This window comes from Eufriesea mexicana, unplaced genomic scaffold, assembly GCF_001483705.2.
Source record: "Eufriesea mexicana isolate 0111107269 unplaced genomic scaffold, ASM148370v2 scaffold1523, whole genome shotgun sequence".
NCBI classification, from domain to species: Eukaryota; Metazoa; Arthropoda; class Insecta; order Hymenoptera; family Apidae; genus Eufriesea; species Eufriesea mexicana.
In genome coordinates, this window is record NW_016909723.1 from 84,108 (window position 1) to 102,896 (window position 18,789).

The following is an 18,789-nucleotide window of genomic DNA, read 5'->3' on the forward strand; positions in this document are numbered from 1 at the left end:
TACTTTTTAAAACAATATAGATTTAAGAATGACACCATTTTACTATAATTTACAGATTGTATTAAGGAAAATATATTCAAATAACTAATCAAAGATTACATTCAGTATAGTAGTAGCTATATAAAATTTAGTAGAATATTTATTTATACACAGTTTATAAATTAACGCTCTAAGAGTGGTATATACATGTTATATGTTAGTAGCAATTAACTATATTACTACAACATATTATATGTTAGTATATTTAAGAATTGTCAAAAATAATTAGCCTAATACTATCTTGTTTCTATACGATTCATGACAGGGATCTGGAGTGCATATAATCAGAGAGATAGCAGTGAGAAGCTAAATGTTTGAAGATGAGTAACTAGTGAATCAAAATCATGTACATACTGGGTTCGTAGAGCTGACTTTTTAAAAGATATATAAACAAAAGTTTACAAATGATAAATTGTACATTATTATGTTGTTTTAAAAAATAAGAATACTGCTACTAGATAATCTGATCGTTAAGTGAAGAAGGTAAGAGTATCTTTTGGAAGAAAAATAGTACAGAACAGTCGCGTGTTTACCCCAAAAACTTAGAATGTAATACATGATTATATGTAACTTGATCGTGGTTTTCATAAATGGATATTTCAATTTATAATATATAAAATTATTTATACCATATAACATTTTCATTTATTTTGATTTTTTATAATGAACAAATATCTATAATCCTTCATATGTGTGCAAAATGAAATATAAATATTATTTACTTCGTTTCACCTTCTTTTTTTCTTTCTTTTTTCTTTTACTTTTAATCCCCCCTCCCGCTTCTTACCACTCTAGAAATATAATGTATTGAATTAAATAATCTTTCTTCATTTTTCTTTTATCAGGAAATTTCTAAAAAAAGTATACATACACTATGATGAATTTCCACTACCTTCAGTTTCAGAACAACACAAGGATAGAGGTGCCGATATCTTGTTCAGTTTATCATGAGATAATTCGTATGTCCTATTAGTAGGGCTGATTGCTTTGATATTATGATTCTGAAAAACATAGAAATTTGTTGGAGTGTCGTGTAAAGTCGAAAACAAAGATAATTCATAATTACACAATTAAAAATTTTTCCATTATTTGATTATCAAAATTATTAATGGAACGAAAATAGTGAAGATATGAAGGGACCAAAGACATATTTAGTGTAAGTTGAAATATTCATTATGTATCCTCGAATTTTAATATAAATTTCTATGTTAACTAAAATATAAAACACCCAACAAATACATATGAGATCATTTTTAAATAGTACATGTAAAAGTAAAATTGGTTGTTTTTATATAAAATAATTATCGGAGCAAGCATTACTCCTTGAATACACGTCCTTTATTTTATGTTATTTGCATTTTTACATTACAAAAAGTTTATGTATAAAGTACTATTTTGTTTTAACGTTGTAACAATAACACTTACATATAAATACAAACCGCGAAGAGCCATGGAATAAAAAATACAACGATATTGTTAGAGCTTAGAGAATAAGTATTTATAATTTATTAAACTCCTGGTTTCGATTTCAGGGACTTACACCAATGTGCTCTAGGCCCTCCACATATTTGATGTCACATGCTGTGTATTTATCATAAGTCTGGGCATCACCTGCTGTTGATTCGAATTTGTTGTAGAACTGGTAACAATAGTAGTGAATGAAGGTTTTTGAGCACATGTTCTCATATGCATTGGCCAATGTGATTGTTGACAAGGATAATCACAATACGCAGTATTCCAACAGCAATAAAATAATGCTTCTCTACCACACATTGCACACCATTGTTTACGTTTGATTTCTTCGATACACCGTAGCTTCTCTTCTTCGGCTTCTTTACGAGTTTCTTCAATAGCACGCAATCGTTCAGCTTCTAAACTTGCTTTCATTTCTCGTAATATTCTATCTAAAATAAAAAATATTTACAAAGTGTATATGCAATTCTCTTAATTTATAAGTAACTACAATAAAATATAAGATAAGATAATATAAAATGTGAAAACGTACCAGTGTTGTGTTTCAACTCTGCTAATTGTTGCTGATGCTGCCACCTCATACGTTCTATTTGTAATCTTAAGAAATGAACTGTTGCTTGATGATTTTCGGACATAGTACGTTTTTCAAAATTTTGACTCTCTTGTGCTGCTTCTTTGTATGCTTCTTCCATTAATTTAGCCATTTTTCTAGCTAAATCTTGAGCACCATGATACAAACGGGCACTAATAGGCCCTGCTTCTGGCGGTAGCATTTGGTATTCTACACAATTTTCAACATGAGTAGGCATATAACCCATAGAATCAATTGTATTTGATAGCGCGGTTGTAGACGAGCGTGGGATAAGCTGTGGACAATTACGTGCTTTATTAGGAAATGATTTCCTAGCTTTACTTTCTTTTGTTTGTTGGTATGATGTTTGTGATAAATCTTTCAAAGTTTGTTGAACTTGAACTGAAACATCACTCTTTTTCTCTTTCTCAACAATTGAATTATCAATAGATTTTTTCATGGTATCAGATGTACCATCACCTACAACATAAAGGAGCGCGACAGATTGATCTGTAGCATTTTTTCTATGAGTATCAATGTCACCGTTGGTATCAGCATCATCTGATGTTTTATTAATTGGCATTGCTGATGTTGTTGAATTACTACTATTACAGTTTTTAAATCCATCTTTCAAGGTCGTTGGATCATTTTGCTGTTTAACCGAGATTGTCGAATTTGTCGTATTTGATTTTTGACTTTGTTCTGTTGTAGTAGATTTTAAAGCTTTCTCGGCGTTCATTTTATCGACTATTCTAGTCTTTGGTTTATAAACTTTCTCTATATTTTTACTACCTTTGAAACTATTCTTTTGTGAATTTAAATTTTGGCTAAGATCGCTTTTATTAACATTCATTTTAAAGGGATAATCCTTTTTGGGCATTTGAACATCTTTTATCATATGTTTCTTTGAAGAAGTTACTTCCTCTTTTAATAAATTTTCTAAAGACTTTACATTATCGTTTACCATATTTTCAGAATTGTTATTTTGTTTCAACATTATAAAATTTGTTTCGTTTGTGTCATGTTTTATTAAATTATTTCTATCACTTTCATCATTCGCATTAATTTTACTTGTGCTTGGCTTTATATCTTCTTTCATCACCACTTCCAACTTTGTTGGTACACTTTTCTCTGCTGAGATATTATCTTTACTATCTTTTCCCATTAATTCATTGAAACTATTACTTGTAATCGTGACAGATTCGGTTAAATGAATATTATTAGGATCTTGTATTATTTTAAGTGATTTGCTTTCAATTTTACTCCCTTTGTTAGCTGCATTAAATTCATTCAACATCTTATTTTCAGTATCAGAATTATCTGCTTTCTCCGAATCACTTTGCGACTTGATTTTAACATGGACCCGCTTTTTTAAAAATGGTGCCTTTTTAGAAACCAAGAGATGTGGTGATATGCAGTTATTAGAATTTAGAGGATCATAATTTGGTAACATTAATTTTATTTGCATTGGGTCATGCGGATTATATTGCACTTTAGGTGGCGCAAATTTAAATTGACCAAATACAAGCTCTAGCTTTCGACAGTGACGAGTAATTTCCCTAACACACTCTTCCATATCTAATTTTCTTTTTCGTGGTAATGGAACAGGTGGATCCTCTGAATATAAATATAAATCTCGTGGTGAAACCCAAGCTCGATCATGTTCACCAAAAAATCGCACATCTATAAAACCTTGAGAATTAATTCGAGGCATAGCTTTTGCAGGCCAAAATGGAAAGCCTTTTAATTTAGCCCATACAAGTGGATGAGGACGACGGCAGGGCTCAATAAACCATGCTGGTTGTGGTCTTGGTAAGTTCCTACCATGGGCATAACAGTCAGGACATGCTTCAATTTCAGATACTTCTTGACGTGCCAATTTAATAATCTGTTTTGCGGCATTCGTTAATTTAGATGTATCAGTATATACACCACCACCTGTGTAATTTAATTAAATGGAACCAGTTAATACTATTTTTTTAATCAATTTAGTCCAATGATAATTAAGGTTTTACTTGCACATACATGTGTTAAATACAATGCAGTTATGTTGTATCCATTTAGCATCAGCCATGAACGCGTCTGTACTACCGTATAATTTAGCCCGAACATTCGATTCTAAAAGACTTAAATCCATTGGTTTTACCACATAATCTGAATAATTTGGAGCTTCAGAAATCTCTACTGGTTTCCAAAATGGTTCTGACTATGATCAAAATACTTAAATTTAATTTTGCATAATACAACACAAATTAATATGAATAAGAAATTACTACATACACCAGGATATTCTCTCATTCTTTCGACTACATGCTTCAATAATAAACATAATTGATCAACAGACAGCTGAGACATAGCTGTAGAACGTGTTTCTGCATTTTCTGCTCGCAAAATAGCTGCACATTCTCCACATATCCAATTTTGAATCATTGTTTGTTGCATTCCTATACATTTACGATGCCATGACCTAGGACAAGCACTACAATGTGCTTCTACAGATTCCTTGTGACATCGCCAACAAAATCTATCGTTCGTATTCTTTTTCTTTCGCTTACTTCGCGAATTATTTTCCTCTAAGAGTATATCTACTTCTTGAGTACTAAAATATGAGTGAAATTTGTTAGTTTCTTTATAAAGTGTTATTAATACTGATAAAAACTTTAGAAATTCAACTTTTTGTATATCAGCTTATACCAAGTTTTTATCTAAACTTATTCATATTAATAAATACGATTATATAGAAAAAATATAAAATTATAAGTAATTCATAAAGAACTTACGCAAAATTTCGTCGTGTTCTTTTTAGATTATTCGCACTTCTACCTGTAGCTTCTTTTGCATTTTCATTTTTATTTATCTTAGAATCATTTTCAGAAACAGAAGAAATTATATCCAACTTCCCTGCATTCTGACTATGCTCTATTTTATTTATATTACATTTGACTTCTTTCTTATTGTTTTCTAAAATAATCACATCCTCCTCATTTTCATGTTTCTTTTGATCACAATTTGTAGTATAAAATGCATCTTTAACATTGTCTTTTATATCTGTAGTGACAATTTTATTTTTCTCCTTGTTAACACTATCGATAGTATTATGTTCCTTTTGAAGATTTGTTGATTGTGAATTTTCCTTTTGTGATTCAGAAATAGCTGGATTTTGCAGATGCGAAGAACTTGTAAAACCCTTCTGCGCCTCTATCGATGTCATTTTGACTCATTGCATGCATTTAGTTGAATATATGTTTACTTGAACATAATATTGAAAACAAGACAATTGAAAATCTTTGTACATGCAAGGAACTATTTATATAACGAAAGCAAAAATCCTTTTTTAAATTGAATTTTCAAGTAACTTTCCATATTTTAACTAATCAACCAAGTACAATATATGATTGATAAATATGTATGTATATATATACATACTTAACTTTATTATATATATATATATGTGTATGTATATGTATTTAATAGGAACATTGAAAACTTTTATACAAAAAGTAAAATATTTCAAGATACAAAATGAAAGAACTAGACAAATATAAATTTTATTACTAAAAATATTTGTCATAGTTTATCTACATAAGGTTACTTTTATAATTCTTTCATCATTTAATTAACAAATTATCAACAAAATCATTTTGCTTACTTATTTTTATTGCATTTATTGTAATAATCAATATGTGAAGTACTTTGATTAAAAAGTTTACATTAAGCAAAAGTAACTAATGTCTGTCCAATAATATTATTGCACTGCATATTAATTAACAATTATATGATAGGACATATAATAACAGTAAGGTGAACATAAAGAGTTTTAAATTATATCCACTACTACAATATAAATATAGACAAAACAATTACCATCTATCGAATTCATATATGAATCCGGGGATAAAAATTAATAAGAATATTTTCAATGATTTCTATAATTTTTTAAATGTGTCCAACAGGTCAAGTAAATCACTTTTAATGCAAATCCCAAACAACATGGATATACGAAATATATCACTTACTAACACGACATTGCATCAAAAGCATGAACATTCTTTCCCCCCTCCAATGTATCAGGCTTCTTACCACTAGTGTCTCCATCGCTCGGTAATGTTTGTAGTTAACTATAAAAAACCACGTGATGTTTGAAATTTACAAGCTATTATAAGCTGCGTTTGTCAATTTTTTTAAAATTCTTAGTATTGCAAATCGATAATACATTAATCTATTACATACCTATAGTCATGTGTAAGTTTCACGACACACATGTGCGTTTAAATATTTGTGCTTTATAATATGTATAAATGACATATATTTCTTCCATATTTTATTTATTATTTATTACGTTATTATGTATATACAAGCATATGTCTTCAACACAAAATTTATTTCATAGAGACCACATTCTGTCTCCGTATTTCATTAAGAAAGCATATTTTTTATATGTCATACAAATGTTTAAAATGAATATTAAACATTTTTATCTCATGCACTTTTATGCGTATTATTTCATCATAATTTTAAAAGTTTCAAATTTTTTTATTAGTAAACAGATATCCTTTGAAATATGATGCTTATCGTTAATATATTAATTTTCTTAAAACATGTTTAAGTGTTCCTAATGTATTTAGCATCTGCCAAGTATATATATGACGAATAAAATATAAACCAATAACATTTCGAAATCGTTTAATGTTGAATCGCACCATATTTCTGCACAAATACATCAAATAAACAATAAATCACAACGTAAAGTACTCCATTATATATTAGGTTATACTGCGCAATAGGTTATACGAATATATGATCCTGTGCTTCCCTCTATGAGAGTTTTAATGTAAAACACAATAAGTCTATCACTATATATGTAAGAAAAGAAACGTTTACTAATCATGATATAAAGCATAAGAAAGGTAAACAGAAGTGCAACGATTGACGACGATTTATTTTTTAAATGTATGTTAAAGTACTCGCATAAAATATAGGTATATTTTATAAAGCCTGATAAAACCTTCAAATATTTCTTTATGGATCTAAATTTAAATCAACGTTTACAATTATAACTCATCGAATAAAAATTTGTCAATGTTGATTGTATAGATAAAAACATTAGGTTATGTAGTGCTGTCAAAACAAATTATATTCGATTTAATAATCGCCAATAATCTTTGATTAAAACGTATAATGGAACTTGGCGACCTAATATTAATTCCGAAACTCGATAATGTTGCATTAATAGATAAAAATGGTGGAAATAACAAAAGCATAGATGGGACACTGTGCATTAGTAGTCACCATCTTCTTTGGTCTTCGCGGCAAGGCGATGGTCAAGAATTTTGGGTATAATTTTATCAAAAAGTTATTTTAGTATTAAGAACCGTTATTTGATAAGTTAATTTACCGAATTTATATTTTATGCTCTTTCACTGTTTTTTAGTTACTGTATCGAAATATTGATCTTATAGAAAAAAAATTGAATACACAAAGTCCAGGTGGTAGCATCATATTAAAATGTAAAGATTTTCGTATTCTTCAATTGGATATTAATTCAACAGATGATTTAACAAACGTTGTGTTATCTATAGAAAAATTAACATCACAAGGTGAAATATATAATTTTGTCTTCATTTTTATTAAAGTATATTTGTACATTTATACATATATACATTTTTGTGTTAATTACTACTTTGTGATTTATTATAGAGCAAACTTTACAATATCCATTTTTTAATAGACCACAAATAACTAATAATACTATGGTACAAATAGAAAATGGATGGATTGCATTTACTCCAATATCGGAGTGGTCCAGATTATTAACTGCTTATGCAGATGAATGGCGTATTAGTTATTTAAATAAAGATTACAAAATTTGCAATTCTTACCCTTCTACTGTTATAGTACCATGTCATATAGAAGATAAAATTATAATATCATCTGCCAATTTTAGAGATGGTGGAAGATTTCCAATTTTATGTTATAGACATGAAGGAGGGGTATGTAACATTATATTGTACAAAAACAATAAAATAATAGGTATAATCAGGTACATATACATAATTCATATTTAATAAATGACTAAATAATATTATAGAGTATCTTATTAAGAAGCAGTCAACCAATGTGTGGTACTAATGGTAAAAGATGTAAAGAAGATGAAAGATTGTTAAATGCAGTGTTAGGACCAGGAAGACGCGGGTAAATATGATATTTTTTAAGACTTGCACTTCAACTAATTTTAGAAATTTCAAACCATGACTTGATATATCAATTATTATAATTAACAATAGTAATAAACATATATATTTCTTCAATCTAACTGATATTATTAGCACAAAATTTGCCAACAGTTATATAATAGATACAAGGTCCATCAGTCAAGCTCAAAGTTCCAGAGCTAAAGGTGGTGGTACAGAAATGGATGCTGCTTATCCACAATGGCGGAAAGTGCACAAAGCTGTTCCACGACCACATGATTTAGCTGATAGTTTTTTTAAATTAATAGAAGCTTGTAATGACATAACGTGTTCTACTTCTCAATGGATCTCAAGACTCGATAATGGGGGATGGTTATCTGCTGTGCAAAGCGCTTTAAATGCTGCTTGTGTAACTGCTCAATGTCTTCATCAAGAAGTTGCAGCTGTGTTAGTTCATGGTGTGTAATAAGCAAATACAATTATATTAATTATAGTATCACTAAATAAGGATGTTTGTTATACTTTGAACAGGAAGTGCTGGTAGAGATTCTACTTTAGTGGTAACCAGCCTGGCACAAGCAATATTAAATCCTGATTGTAGAACAGTACGTGGCCTTCAGGCTTTAATTGAACGTGAATGGATACAAGCTGGCCATCAATTTTTTAGTCGCACACGTCATGGACCATATCATTCATCAAATTCACAAAGCTCAACACATGCTCCAACTTTCCTTCTTTTTCTTGATTGCCTGTACCAACTTCATTACCAATTCCAATTTAGTTTTGAATACACAATAGAATTGTTAATTGAATTATACAATCATGCATATTGCTCTAATTATGGGACATTTCTAGGTATTTACACGTAATAATATTGCTTTCATTTCAGTATTTCATTTTAATATTTGAAATATTTGTGTATAATAAAACTTTGTTTTAGGTGATTCAGAAGCAGAAAGAGATAATCTTCGATTATCTGAACGAACGTGTAGTCTGTGGTCATATATAAATCAACCGGAAATATTAGAGAAATGGTTAAACCCTTTGTATGAACCAAACTCGGGAGTTATTTGGCCCAGCGTTGCACCTATTAGTATTCAGTTATGGAAAGAACTTTATCTTGCTCATACAAGTGTTGCTCCATGGAAAAATTTGCTGTCATGTATGAAACAAATAAAACAGAATTACACGGCAGTGCGAAATATTGCCAGTCAATTACAGATTCAAATTAAACGGGCCATAGAAGAAATGCGTTCAACACCTGAAACATGTTATGAAGAAGAAAATCAAGATGAGCATACATGTATAGCACAGTTAAGCTTAGAATCTCGAAATACCTGATGTAGATCTTAGATATTTCAAAAAGAAAAAAGATTTATCTTATACAATATGCAATATCAATCTGCCTTTATTTATAATATAAAAGTAGTATATAAAAATTCGTAATTTATCAAAACTTTATCATAATTTCAAATTTTTGTTCTAGTTACATATTTTTTTAAGTTTCTGTAAGCTAAGAATCATTTTTATAATAATAAAATAATGTAAATATAAGTAATGTACATGCATACATCATACATACATACATACATACATATATATATATATATATGCACGCGCGCGCGCGCGTGTGTGTGTGTGAGAGAGAGAGAGAGCATATGCATGCATAAACGCTTATCGTTTATTAATATTATTTTTTTTAAATAATCTATTACAGTATACATATGATTTATATTACATATTTATGAAAGGAAACAAAAAATTATAAGTATTTATTGATTCTGTGTAAATACCTGTTACCTTTATTTACATAAAGTATATATTTGCAAGTATAATATTGCACGTAGTATACAATGAAGTGTGTCTAATCATTTGTAGGTATTTCTTAGATAGCATTTTTCTTTTGTTTTAATTTATAACGAGTACGTATGAACAAATGAAGTATTAATAGAAATATTAACAAACAAGATTTGGAAAAAGGGGGAATAAAGTGTATTTAAAAAGAAAAAGAAAAAACAGATGAATTATAACATTATAATATATCAATCCTATTTACGAATTCTTTGCTTAAAAGTAAAAACAATCTTTAGGTATAGGGAGGAAGGGGCTAAAGACTAGTTTTTACCGTTACTCAGAAAGGATGATTGGAATATGAGACAGTAGTTAGACAAAGATAGACTGAGTAGGAGGGGCGGGTTAAGGGCGGCGGGATTATTACTACCAATGAAAAGAGGGAGATCACTGGAGGGGAAATACAGCAGGTGTTCGTACACAAAGAAATTGAAAGAAATCTTATAGTCATCAGTTTGGAATTTAAATATTATCCGTATATTTCTCAATTTTATATAAGATTTATACATACAGATAATTTAAAAATATACAAAATCGGTATGCATGCATTTATTTCAACACAAAACGATATAATACAAGAAATTCGTCCTTTTAATATACTACTTACGGTCACACAAAAGTATGTATTCACAAGAATGCATATTCAATAAATATTTCAATGATTCTTTCTTTTTTTTGTTTATTTTCTTTTTCTAATGCACTGTTTATGGTAAAACACAGAACTTCTTAAATAAGGTATTTTCTTTAAATCCAATGAATCGATTGCATCTTGAAATTCGTCTTTGAATATCAGCTCGATTTCCTTGGATGAGTGTGGATCTAGTCACGAATAAAATTAGAAAACGTGGACCGAATTCAAACTCATCCAAGGCCACCGAACAAATCCATTTTCTATTGTTTGATCAACGATATTTAAACTTAACGAAACGTAGATTGTGAATAAAAAGATACTCCAAACAAAATTCGACGAACAAGAAAACGTATGATCTAAACCAACAACGGAATCACAAGACAGAATGTGGAGGAATGATGCGTTTGAAAATGGAATTGCAGAAGTTGCGGGTAGGGGAATAAAAGTAAACGGGCCCGGATTGGTGCGTCTCCCTACTCCTCCTATGTTACATGTAAGGCCCTACATGTAAGTAGAAAAGGGATCTTCGATGCATCGAAATCACGCAACGAAAGATCTTATATAAGATTTTGTAAATGATCTGCGTTATTGAATTTTAAAAGATTTATAAATATAGCAGATTATCATTATATATAATGTCAGTAATTGAACACTTTTATACAGTTAATTTCAAATATGTTTTATACAAACATGTAATAGAAAAATCGGTAAATATATGTATATGTAACAATTTATGTATTTACAAAAATTGAGGAAGTAATAGGAAATTATATATTTCGTTATGGGTTTTATGATTATATACAATTTTATAATCCATTATCAAAGATTCTTTAATATGAACTAAAGTTCTTTTAAGAAAATTATAATAATTATTTACTTATTTTTCAATAGATTATTTTATATATAACAGTAATTTATAAAATGTAAAATATACCACTTTTTTAAAATTAAAAATTACTTTGTCATTTAAAAGGTAATTATGATTTGTTATAAAAGATAAAATCATGAATGGTGTCTTTTTATAATAAGATATATATTTTGGTATGTATTTTGGAATTTTCAATTGATCTTTTAATATATATTCTGGATTCTTGTGTATATAATGATTTTAAATTTCAAATAAAAAAAATTCCTATATGGTCATGATTTTTGATCCTTTAAGTAACTATACATTTACATTCACCACTCACATATTCAGTTACAAAAATATGGTAGAAATTGCTTACACGTATAAATCAAAATTCTTTAAAAATATATAATACCAACATAAAAAGAGCTTGTATTTAAATTTGTTTTCACATAAAAAAAAAAAGAGAGAGAAAGAAAAGGAAACAGAAAAAATGTCCTTACTAAGTAGTCAACTTTACCATTTTATTGTTATTGCAATTTAACCAATTTTACACTTATAACAAAAATCACTAGTTTTATTTTAATGAGCGATTTTTTTAGTGAAATATTATTTGTTGTACTAGTAACGAATGTATTACGATACATTTTATTCTGCTATATATAAAAGTGTTAAAAATTCTTAACTCTATCGTTCATTTAAATTTTAATAATTATGTATTTATTCCTATTTAAACTTATTTGACTACATAAAATGTTCCTATGAAAAGAAAAACGTGGTAAAGCATAGAACATTTATTTGTATGAAAACAATTTACCTGTACTGAATCGTGCTTATTTAGACGCTATAAACTGCTGTAGTGACCAGAAAACTGCTGTTTAGAATGTAAAATGTTTTTTATCTAGTAAAATATCAATGAAACAGAAGTATTTTAAAAATGTCATATGTGTACGTTTAAATAAATCGGTAATGATCTTACCGTGTTATGTTTTTATAAAGGTATGCATACACTTTTCAATATATATCCAGAAAATACTAATTACTGTCAGTTTCAAAGACAAGAAAGTATATAGCTTTTTATAATATGAAATATTTAATTTGTTAATGTTATACCTATTGTAGCATTGTTATTATGCTTACTATTATTATCTGACTAGCTATGAAGTTATTATAAAACTAGGTAAACTAAATATAATATAAAAGTTTCGAATTTTTTTACAGTATTGACTAATTTATATGTAATAGTTTTTAACTTGTATAAAGTTAAAAAAGTGAGAAGTAACTATAGTAAAGCGTAATAAATAAAACAAAATCTAAAGATTAATAAATCTTTATGTAAAGTATCCTTTTTAACATATATTATTATAATATATCTTGTTGAAAAAGATAATTTTTAGAGATATAGACATGAACACAACATTAAGTTCTATCGAGAGTGGCGGTGATAAACATGTACCAGAGACAACTGTACAAAGCATAGCTCAAAATTTAACTACTATGCAAACTATACAAAATGTGCAAAGTGTTGTTCAGAGTAACATACAAAATATTCAATCAACGCAGAACTTAGTGGGATCAGTTGGAGCACCTACTACTCTCGTAGGTAAATCAATGTCAATGGATACAAATTCAAAATTACCTGTAATGAAATCTGCAGTTCCCTCTGGTACCACCTCAACTTCAGAAACAAACAAAATAACCACAACGGTAAAGGAAATTTCTTGTTAATATTTAAATGTTTTGTTTCTTATAATTGAATTAGATTGCATTGTTTGTTCAAATTTCAATTACCTTTATCATATGAAAAATTATAATAAATATTGATTATATATTTATAGATTTGTTCAGTTGGCTCCACAGTAAGAATAATTTCTCCAGGTATGTTAAGTACAGTGGAACGTCAAAGTCAACCACAGGCTCAGCAATTATTGCAACAAACACAACAGGTGACAAATATGCCAGCAACTTATCATGTACCTCGAGGACCAGCTGCAGTTGCTAATATTTCTGCTCCAAGGTCAACAGTGGCTACCCCAATTGTTAGAGCAAATACAGGACAAACTATACCTACCACAAGACCAGGGTAAGAAATCGTATTTCTTATTATTTATTAAGTTTATTTTTAAATATTTCTGTAGGAATAATAAATAGAGAAATAAAATTTATTTTATGTATTTAATAAAGTATTATGTTAATAACCATATGTATATTATAGAAGTTGTGGTACAAAGGTTTATTACCAATCTTCTATATTCTTTAGAATAAATACAGCAATTTCAAATCCTCAATGGCAACCAAAAACAACATCAGTGGTATATGCACAACCACAAAGGCATTCTGCACCTCCAGTTAGTCGAATCTCAAGGCCACCGTCAACAGTGTATACCAATCAACAGCCCCGTCTAATTACACCTACAGGACAAGGAAGACCTGTACAAGCTACAATGGTTACTGGAGTTCCTGGTACTCCGTCCAGATTAATAGCACCTGTTCTTCAAGCAAACAATAGTATTACAAGATTGCCAGTTACACAAAGCAGACCATCTGCCCCTCATGTATCAAATATATCACAAACTACACAACCAGGCAGATCTTCAACTCAAACTATTCAAGTAAGTCATTACTGTTTATGATTGATTAATCAAGTAAAATTGCAAAATAATATTGGTAAAATATATAAGATATTTATTTTGAATTCAAATCGTAGCCTAATCAGTCAAACAGGCCACTAAATACCACAGGTATTGTAAATCGTATAGCTGTATCAGCACCTGTAGCTGGAACTGCAAATAGAGTAACTGCTTCAGCTTCAGTAACTGTTCAACCAACAGTTGGAAGACAATTATCAATTAACACTGTTGCTACTCCATCAACTGTTAGTAGAATTGTAATCCCTTCTCAGCAAGTAGGTACAAAGTTAGTTCATTATACATATTATTATGTAAAAGGTATCTTATTAGTGCTTTGAATATTGATCAGGATTGATCATATAATAGGTACAACAGCAGCAGCAGCAGCAGCAGCAGCAGCAGCAGCAGCAGCAGCAGCAGCAGCAGCAGCAACAACAGCAGCAGCAGCAGCAACACCAGCAGCAGCAGCAGCAGCAACAACCGCAGCAGCACCAGCAGCAACAGCAACAGCAATCACAACCACAGTCACAAACAATACCACGTGTTGTTCAAACAGTAACATCTTTGTCAAGTCTTAACACAGTGTCACGTGTAATTGCTACAACAGCAAGTACATCAAATACAACAAGAATATCACAGCCTACATCAACTACTGTTGCTAGAATTACCGGCATGTCTTTACATCCTTTACCTTTAGCACCTGCAAGAGTTACATCAGCACCTGCTAAAACAGTACAGGCACAAAACATTGGACAAACTGTACAAATTAAGTCCACTCAACAGTCGGGATTTCGAGTTTCTTCTGCCAATAATACAAATAATAATTCAAATACAACTCCAGCTCAGTCAGCTCAGAGTCAATATTTGCATCCTTCACATACTGCTACTTATTATTCCTTTGAACCCACAGGTAATTTCTATTGATCATTGGTGCTGATATTTTTCGAAATAAATTTTATTTAATAATATTACTTAGGGACGTATACTCAATATCGTCAAACGCCAGTGAGGTTACTTGTTGAACCTGGATATGATGAACCACATACTAAAACAAATGCATCTCCAAGACCAAGTATACTTAGAAAAAGGGATCATGATAATTCACCGATTAAAGGTATGAAACGTGCAAATTGAATAAAAAATTGAAAAAATATTTTTAGTTTATTCCCTCATATTCCTATATTAATAATAAAAAAAAGGGTGTTAAAAAGGTTTTGAATCTTTAGGTGCGGCAAAAAATCTAGTTCCTGTACTTGCATCTTTACCTCCTGTTACTACATCCAGTCCACCGTGTTCACCAAGAGGAGATCAAGATGGTGGTGGTTGTCAAAGTTCAGGGTCTACTACAGTTTCAGCAACATCATCACCTGGACTTGATGAAGAACCAGAACAATCTAGGATTACTATAAACCCAACAGTAGAGATGTCTCAGAGAAAAAAACCTCGAAAACAACAACTTACTGGAGTAGAATTAACTGAATCAAGATGTACAGAAGAAGAAATGCAATTCATTACAGAAGAAAGGATGAAAAAAGAACTTAAAGAAGAATCGAAAGAAAAATTATCAGAGAAAAGACAAACTTCAAACACACAGTGCGATATTATTAAATCCCCTGTACAACAACCAACAATTGCAATACGAACACGGCCTACGCCTAGTCTATTAGGTACATGAAAGAAGTACATAACTAAAAACATTATGTTAAATGAAATTATTTATTTTCAATTGTACAGGACCCTCTTGGAAGAATAGATGGGGTAGTAGACTTCAGCATTATAGAAGACCAAGCGAAGTTCGACCTCGTGAGGAAAGACGACCTACAGTTGCAGAAATAGCTCAACAGAAACATGTACTACAAAAATTAAATGGTTGGAAGGTATATCATCTTACTGCGCAAATGGAAGATATTGCTGATCTTGAGAAACAAGTAAGTTTCTATATTATTTTATATAGTAATATCGAGTAATATTGTAAACTTTGTATAGGTTCATGAAAAATTGAAAACAACATTAACCATGCTTGAATCACAACAAAATGTCAAAAATAGACAAGATGATGGTCTGGAACGTGTAAATGAATTAATTAAAGGGAATATGCAACGTAGTAGCTTAATTAGTGAAGGAATGACTGAAGCACGCACGCAACTTATTGCTATATTTCAACATAAAGGACCTATTACAGATATTTTACAACGGTGTGGCAATAAACGAGCTCAAAAGAAGCGAGATAAATGAGTTATTGCACGCATTAAGTTAACGTAAATATATTTATGGAATATCCTTGCATGAGCAAGGTTTGAGAGGGCGTTATTTTTATCTGTGTCAGAATCTATATTGTAGGAGTAAAATAAATGATTTTATAAGACTATAACATGAGTATCATTAACACGTTTATAATTATATTATACAATTATGTTATACGACTTTTAATTTTTATAGATATAGTAAGTCTGTTGTTTTATATGTATATATAAACATGTGTAAGTACATATACATACAATACAAATTATACGTTTATTTTTTATTTATAGCTACAGCTTGATATAGTTCAAATATAATACTACAAAGAATTGAATAGACATACATTAAGAATTATGTCATGAAATATAGGATATGTCGTTGAAACTATTTCGCAGTGTCTAATATATATATGAATAGATGTTTCCATGGCAATAACATATCTTGACAACGATATTATTGTTAATTAAAGTTTGACTATTGACACTTATAGAATCTTTTTAAAGTCTATTAATTTTAAATAAATGTAAAATATTAAATATAATAACATGTGGTGGGGATACAGTCCTGCATTAGACATACAATTTGAAATTAATAAATATGGAACTAATTGCCCAAATGAATATCTTGAAGTATTAATTGTTGGTGCTAGTGATGCAAGACATATTTTAAAAACAATAGCATCATCTTATTTATATAATGATCGCATTATTATATATAATGTAATTGAATCAACATTGGAACAAGTTGCTAGATCTATTCTTTTATTAAATACTTGTTTAGAAACAAATTTGGGTATGTATACTAAGAGTTCTAAAGTATATATAAATGTTTTTATTACAATTACTTTTATGTTATTACAAAAAAAAAAAAAAATGTGGAACATATCAAAGGATTGCAAGAAGCAACTAGATATTACTTAGAGATATTTGGAAATACACTAATAAGATCTGCAACAGCCAAGTATTTGATAAAGTCCTCTAATCACTTATCAAATATACCAACAAATACAATTGCATGTCCTTGGTTAAGTTTGGAACACTTTAAGTATAAAGATAGAGACCAACTAGAAGCAATTTTTAAGTGAGTTTATTTTAAAAAATTAAAAATTTAATTCTTTTTTATATTTAATATATTTCTATTGTTAAGTACACTTGTTTTACAAGGTTTTGGGAATGTGCAACACGTGAGAATGTTCCTATTATAGAGTATTGGGATCAAAGAGTTAGAAAATCATTGAAAACAAGATATGATTATCGAGATGGTGTTTTTGATTGGGATTATCATATGATTTTAAAATATAGAGATATTTCAAATTTAACATTGCAAGAATATCGGTATATTTATCAATTGTTATATATTTATGAAAATTTTATTATACCAATATATATTTATAATTTAATTATCTTATTCTGATGTCAGATTTTGGAGAAATAATGGAATTGCATTTACTTGGTTAGAAGGAGAACCTATTAGAAGTAACCCAACATTATTAAATAAAGTAATAGAACGAAGGCCTGGATTTTTACCTTATATCTATTTAGGAGACATTACAAATGGTCCTTTTTTTACTTGGGTTTTACAGACAAAAGAAGATAGTTATATGTAAGGTGTATTTTAAATTTGTATATTGTTGATATTATCATTGATATTATAACATTAAGAATAACAACAACACAGCAGATATAGAGCAACTGATATAGCTGAACGAGAAATTATACAATCTCTGTATAAAATCAGGACTCAAAAACCAATATGTGAAAAGTTCATTGCATCACATAGAGATCCTTCTATATTAAATGGTACATTGGTAATTGAAATGCCCAATAAAGAAATGGAGCAAGAATCATGGAAAACAAAAGGAAATAAATACAAAAACAGTCTATCTTGGATAAATATTCAAAATCATAAAGTATTAGAGGATTTTATTTAAGAATTATATAATATATAAAATTAACAATTTTAACGAACATATAATTCTCTATAATTTACATTGTTCTTTCAGATAATCTTTCATCCTGTTACATTCTTAGAAATTGTTACACATAAAGCAGAATATGTTAATAAATTTGACTTTATCTGGATAGCTCAGAATATGGTGAAACAATTACCTACTCTTACACCGTTACTGAAAGAAACAGGAATCATATTGGTAGAATTACAAAAGTATCTGGTTGAGTTACGAGACGAACATTTACTGAATTTTGTAAAGGATTTAAAAAGTATGGCTCAGCATCATGGGTTATATGAAATTAATGATATAAATGCTAAAGAACATCATACTGCCAGATTTCGCAAATAAATAATATAAGTTACTT

The 18,789-nt window shown here is 29.3% G+C and overlaps 4 protein-coding genes across 6 annotated transcripts; 3 read left to right on the plus strand and 1 right to left on the minus strand.

Moving 5' to 3' along the window:
- Positions 1-739: 739 nt before the first annotated feature.
- Zmynd8 (Zinc finger MYND-type containing 8) lies at positions 740-6,480 on the minus strand. Of its 3 annotated transcripts, none has more exons than XM_017901367.1 (9): positions 6,314-6,480; positions 6,164-6,201; positions 4,864-5,332; positions 4,364-4,682; positions 4,109-4,289; positions 2,045-4,021; positions 1,651-1,943; positions 911-1,040; positions 740-830 (listed from the first exon to the last, which is right to left on the minus strand). In XM_017901367.1, exons 3-8 carry the CDS (start codon positions 5,292-5,294, stop codon positions 912-914), a joined length of 3,330 nt encoding a protein of 1,109 aa, XP_017756856.1. In that variant the 5' UTR covers positions 5,295-5,332; positions 6,164-6,201; positions 6,314-6,480; the 3' UTR covers positions 740-830; position 911. The 3 variants fall into 3 exon arrangements, with proteins under 3 accessions (XP_017756856.1, XP_017756855.1, XP_017756853.1); XM_017901366.1 differs by having other exon boundaries at positions 6,100-6,201; XM_017901364.1 differs by having other exon boundaries at positions 5,948-6,201.
- Positions 6,481-7,172: 692 nt separating this feature from the next.
- Positions 7,173-9,615, plus strand: LOC108548478 (myotubularin-related protein 9). The gene is made up of 7 exons (XM_017901414.1): positions 7,173-7,417; positions 7,515-7,680; positions 7,781-8,073; positions 8,172-8,275; positions 8,428-8,732; positions 8,806-9,129; positions 9,215-9,615. The coding sequence occupies exons 1-7, from the start codon at positions 7,262-7,264 to the stop codon at positions 9,613-9,615; spliced, it is 1,749 nt and encodes a 582-aa protein (XP_017756903.1). The 5' UTR covers positions 7,173-7,261.
- Positions 9,616-12,518: 2,903 nt separating this feature from the next.
- Positions 12,519-16,534, plus strand: LOC108548475 (Sin3A-associated protein 130). The gene is made up of 10 exons (XM_017901409.1): positions 12,519-12,602; positions 12,990-13,310; positions 13,442-13,686; positions 13,864-14,215; positions 14,311-14,523; positions 14,705-15,143; positions 15,210-15,347; positions 15,460-15,900; positions 15,968-16,161; positions 16,220-16,534. The coding sequence occupies exons 1-10, from the start codon at positions 12,519-12,521 to the stop codon at positions 16,466-16,468; spliced, it is 2,676 nt and encodes an 891-aa protein (XP_017756898.1). The 3' UTR covers positions 16,469-16,534.
- Positions 16,535-17,019: 485 nt separating this feature from the next.
- Dnaaf3 (Dynein axonemal assembly factor 3) lies at positions 17,020-18,773 on the plus strand. Its single transcript, XM_017901316.1, has 6 exons — positions 17,020-17,266; positions 17,365-17,554; positions 17,638-17,808; positions 17,894-18,076; positions 18,155-18,383; positions 18,477-18,773. Exons 1-6 carry the CDS (start codon positions 17,020-17,022, stop codon positions 18,771-18,773), a joined length of 1,317 nt encoding a protein of 438 aa, XP_017756805.1.
- Positions 18,774-18,789: the final 16 nt, after the last annotated feature.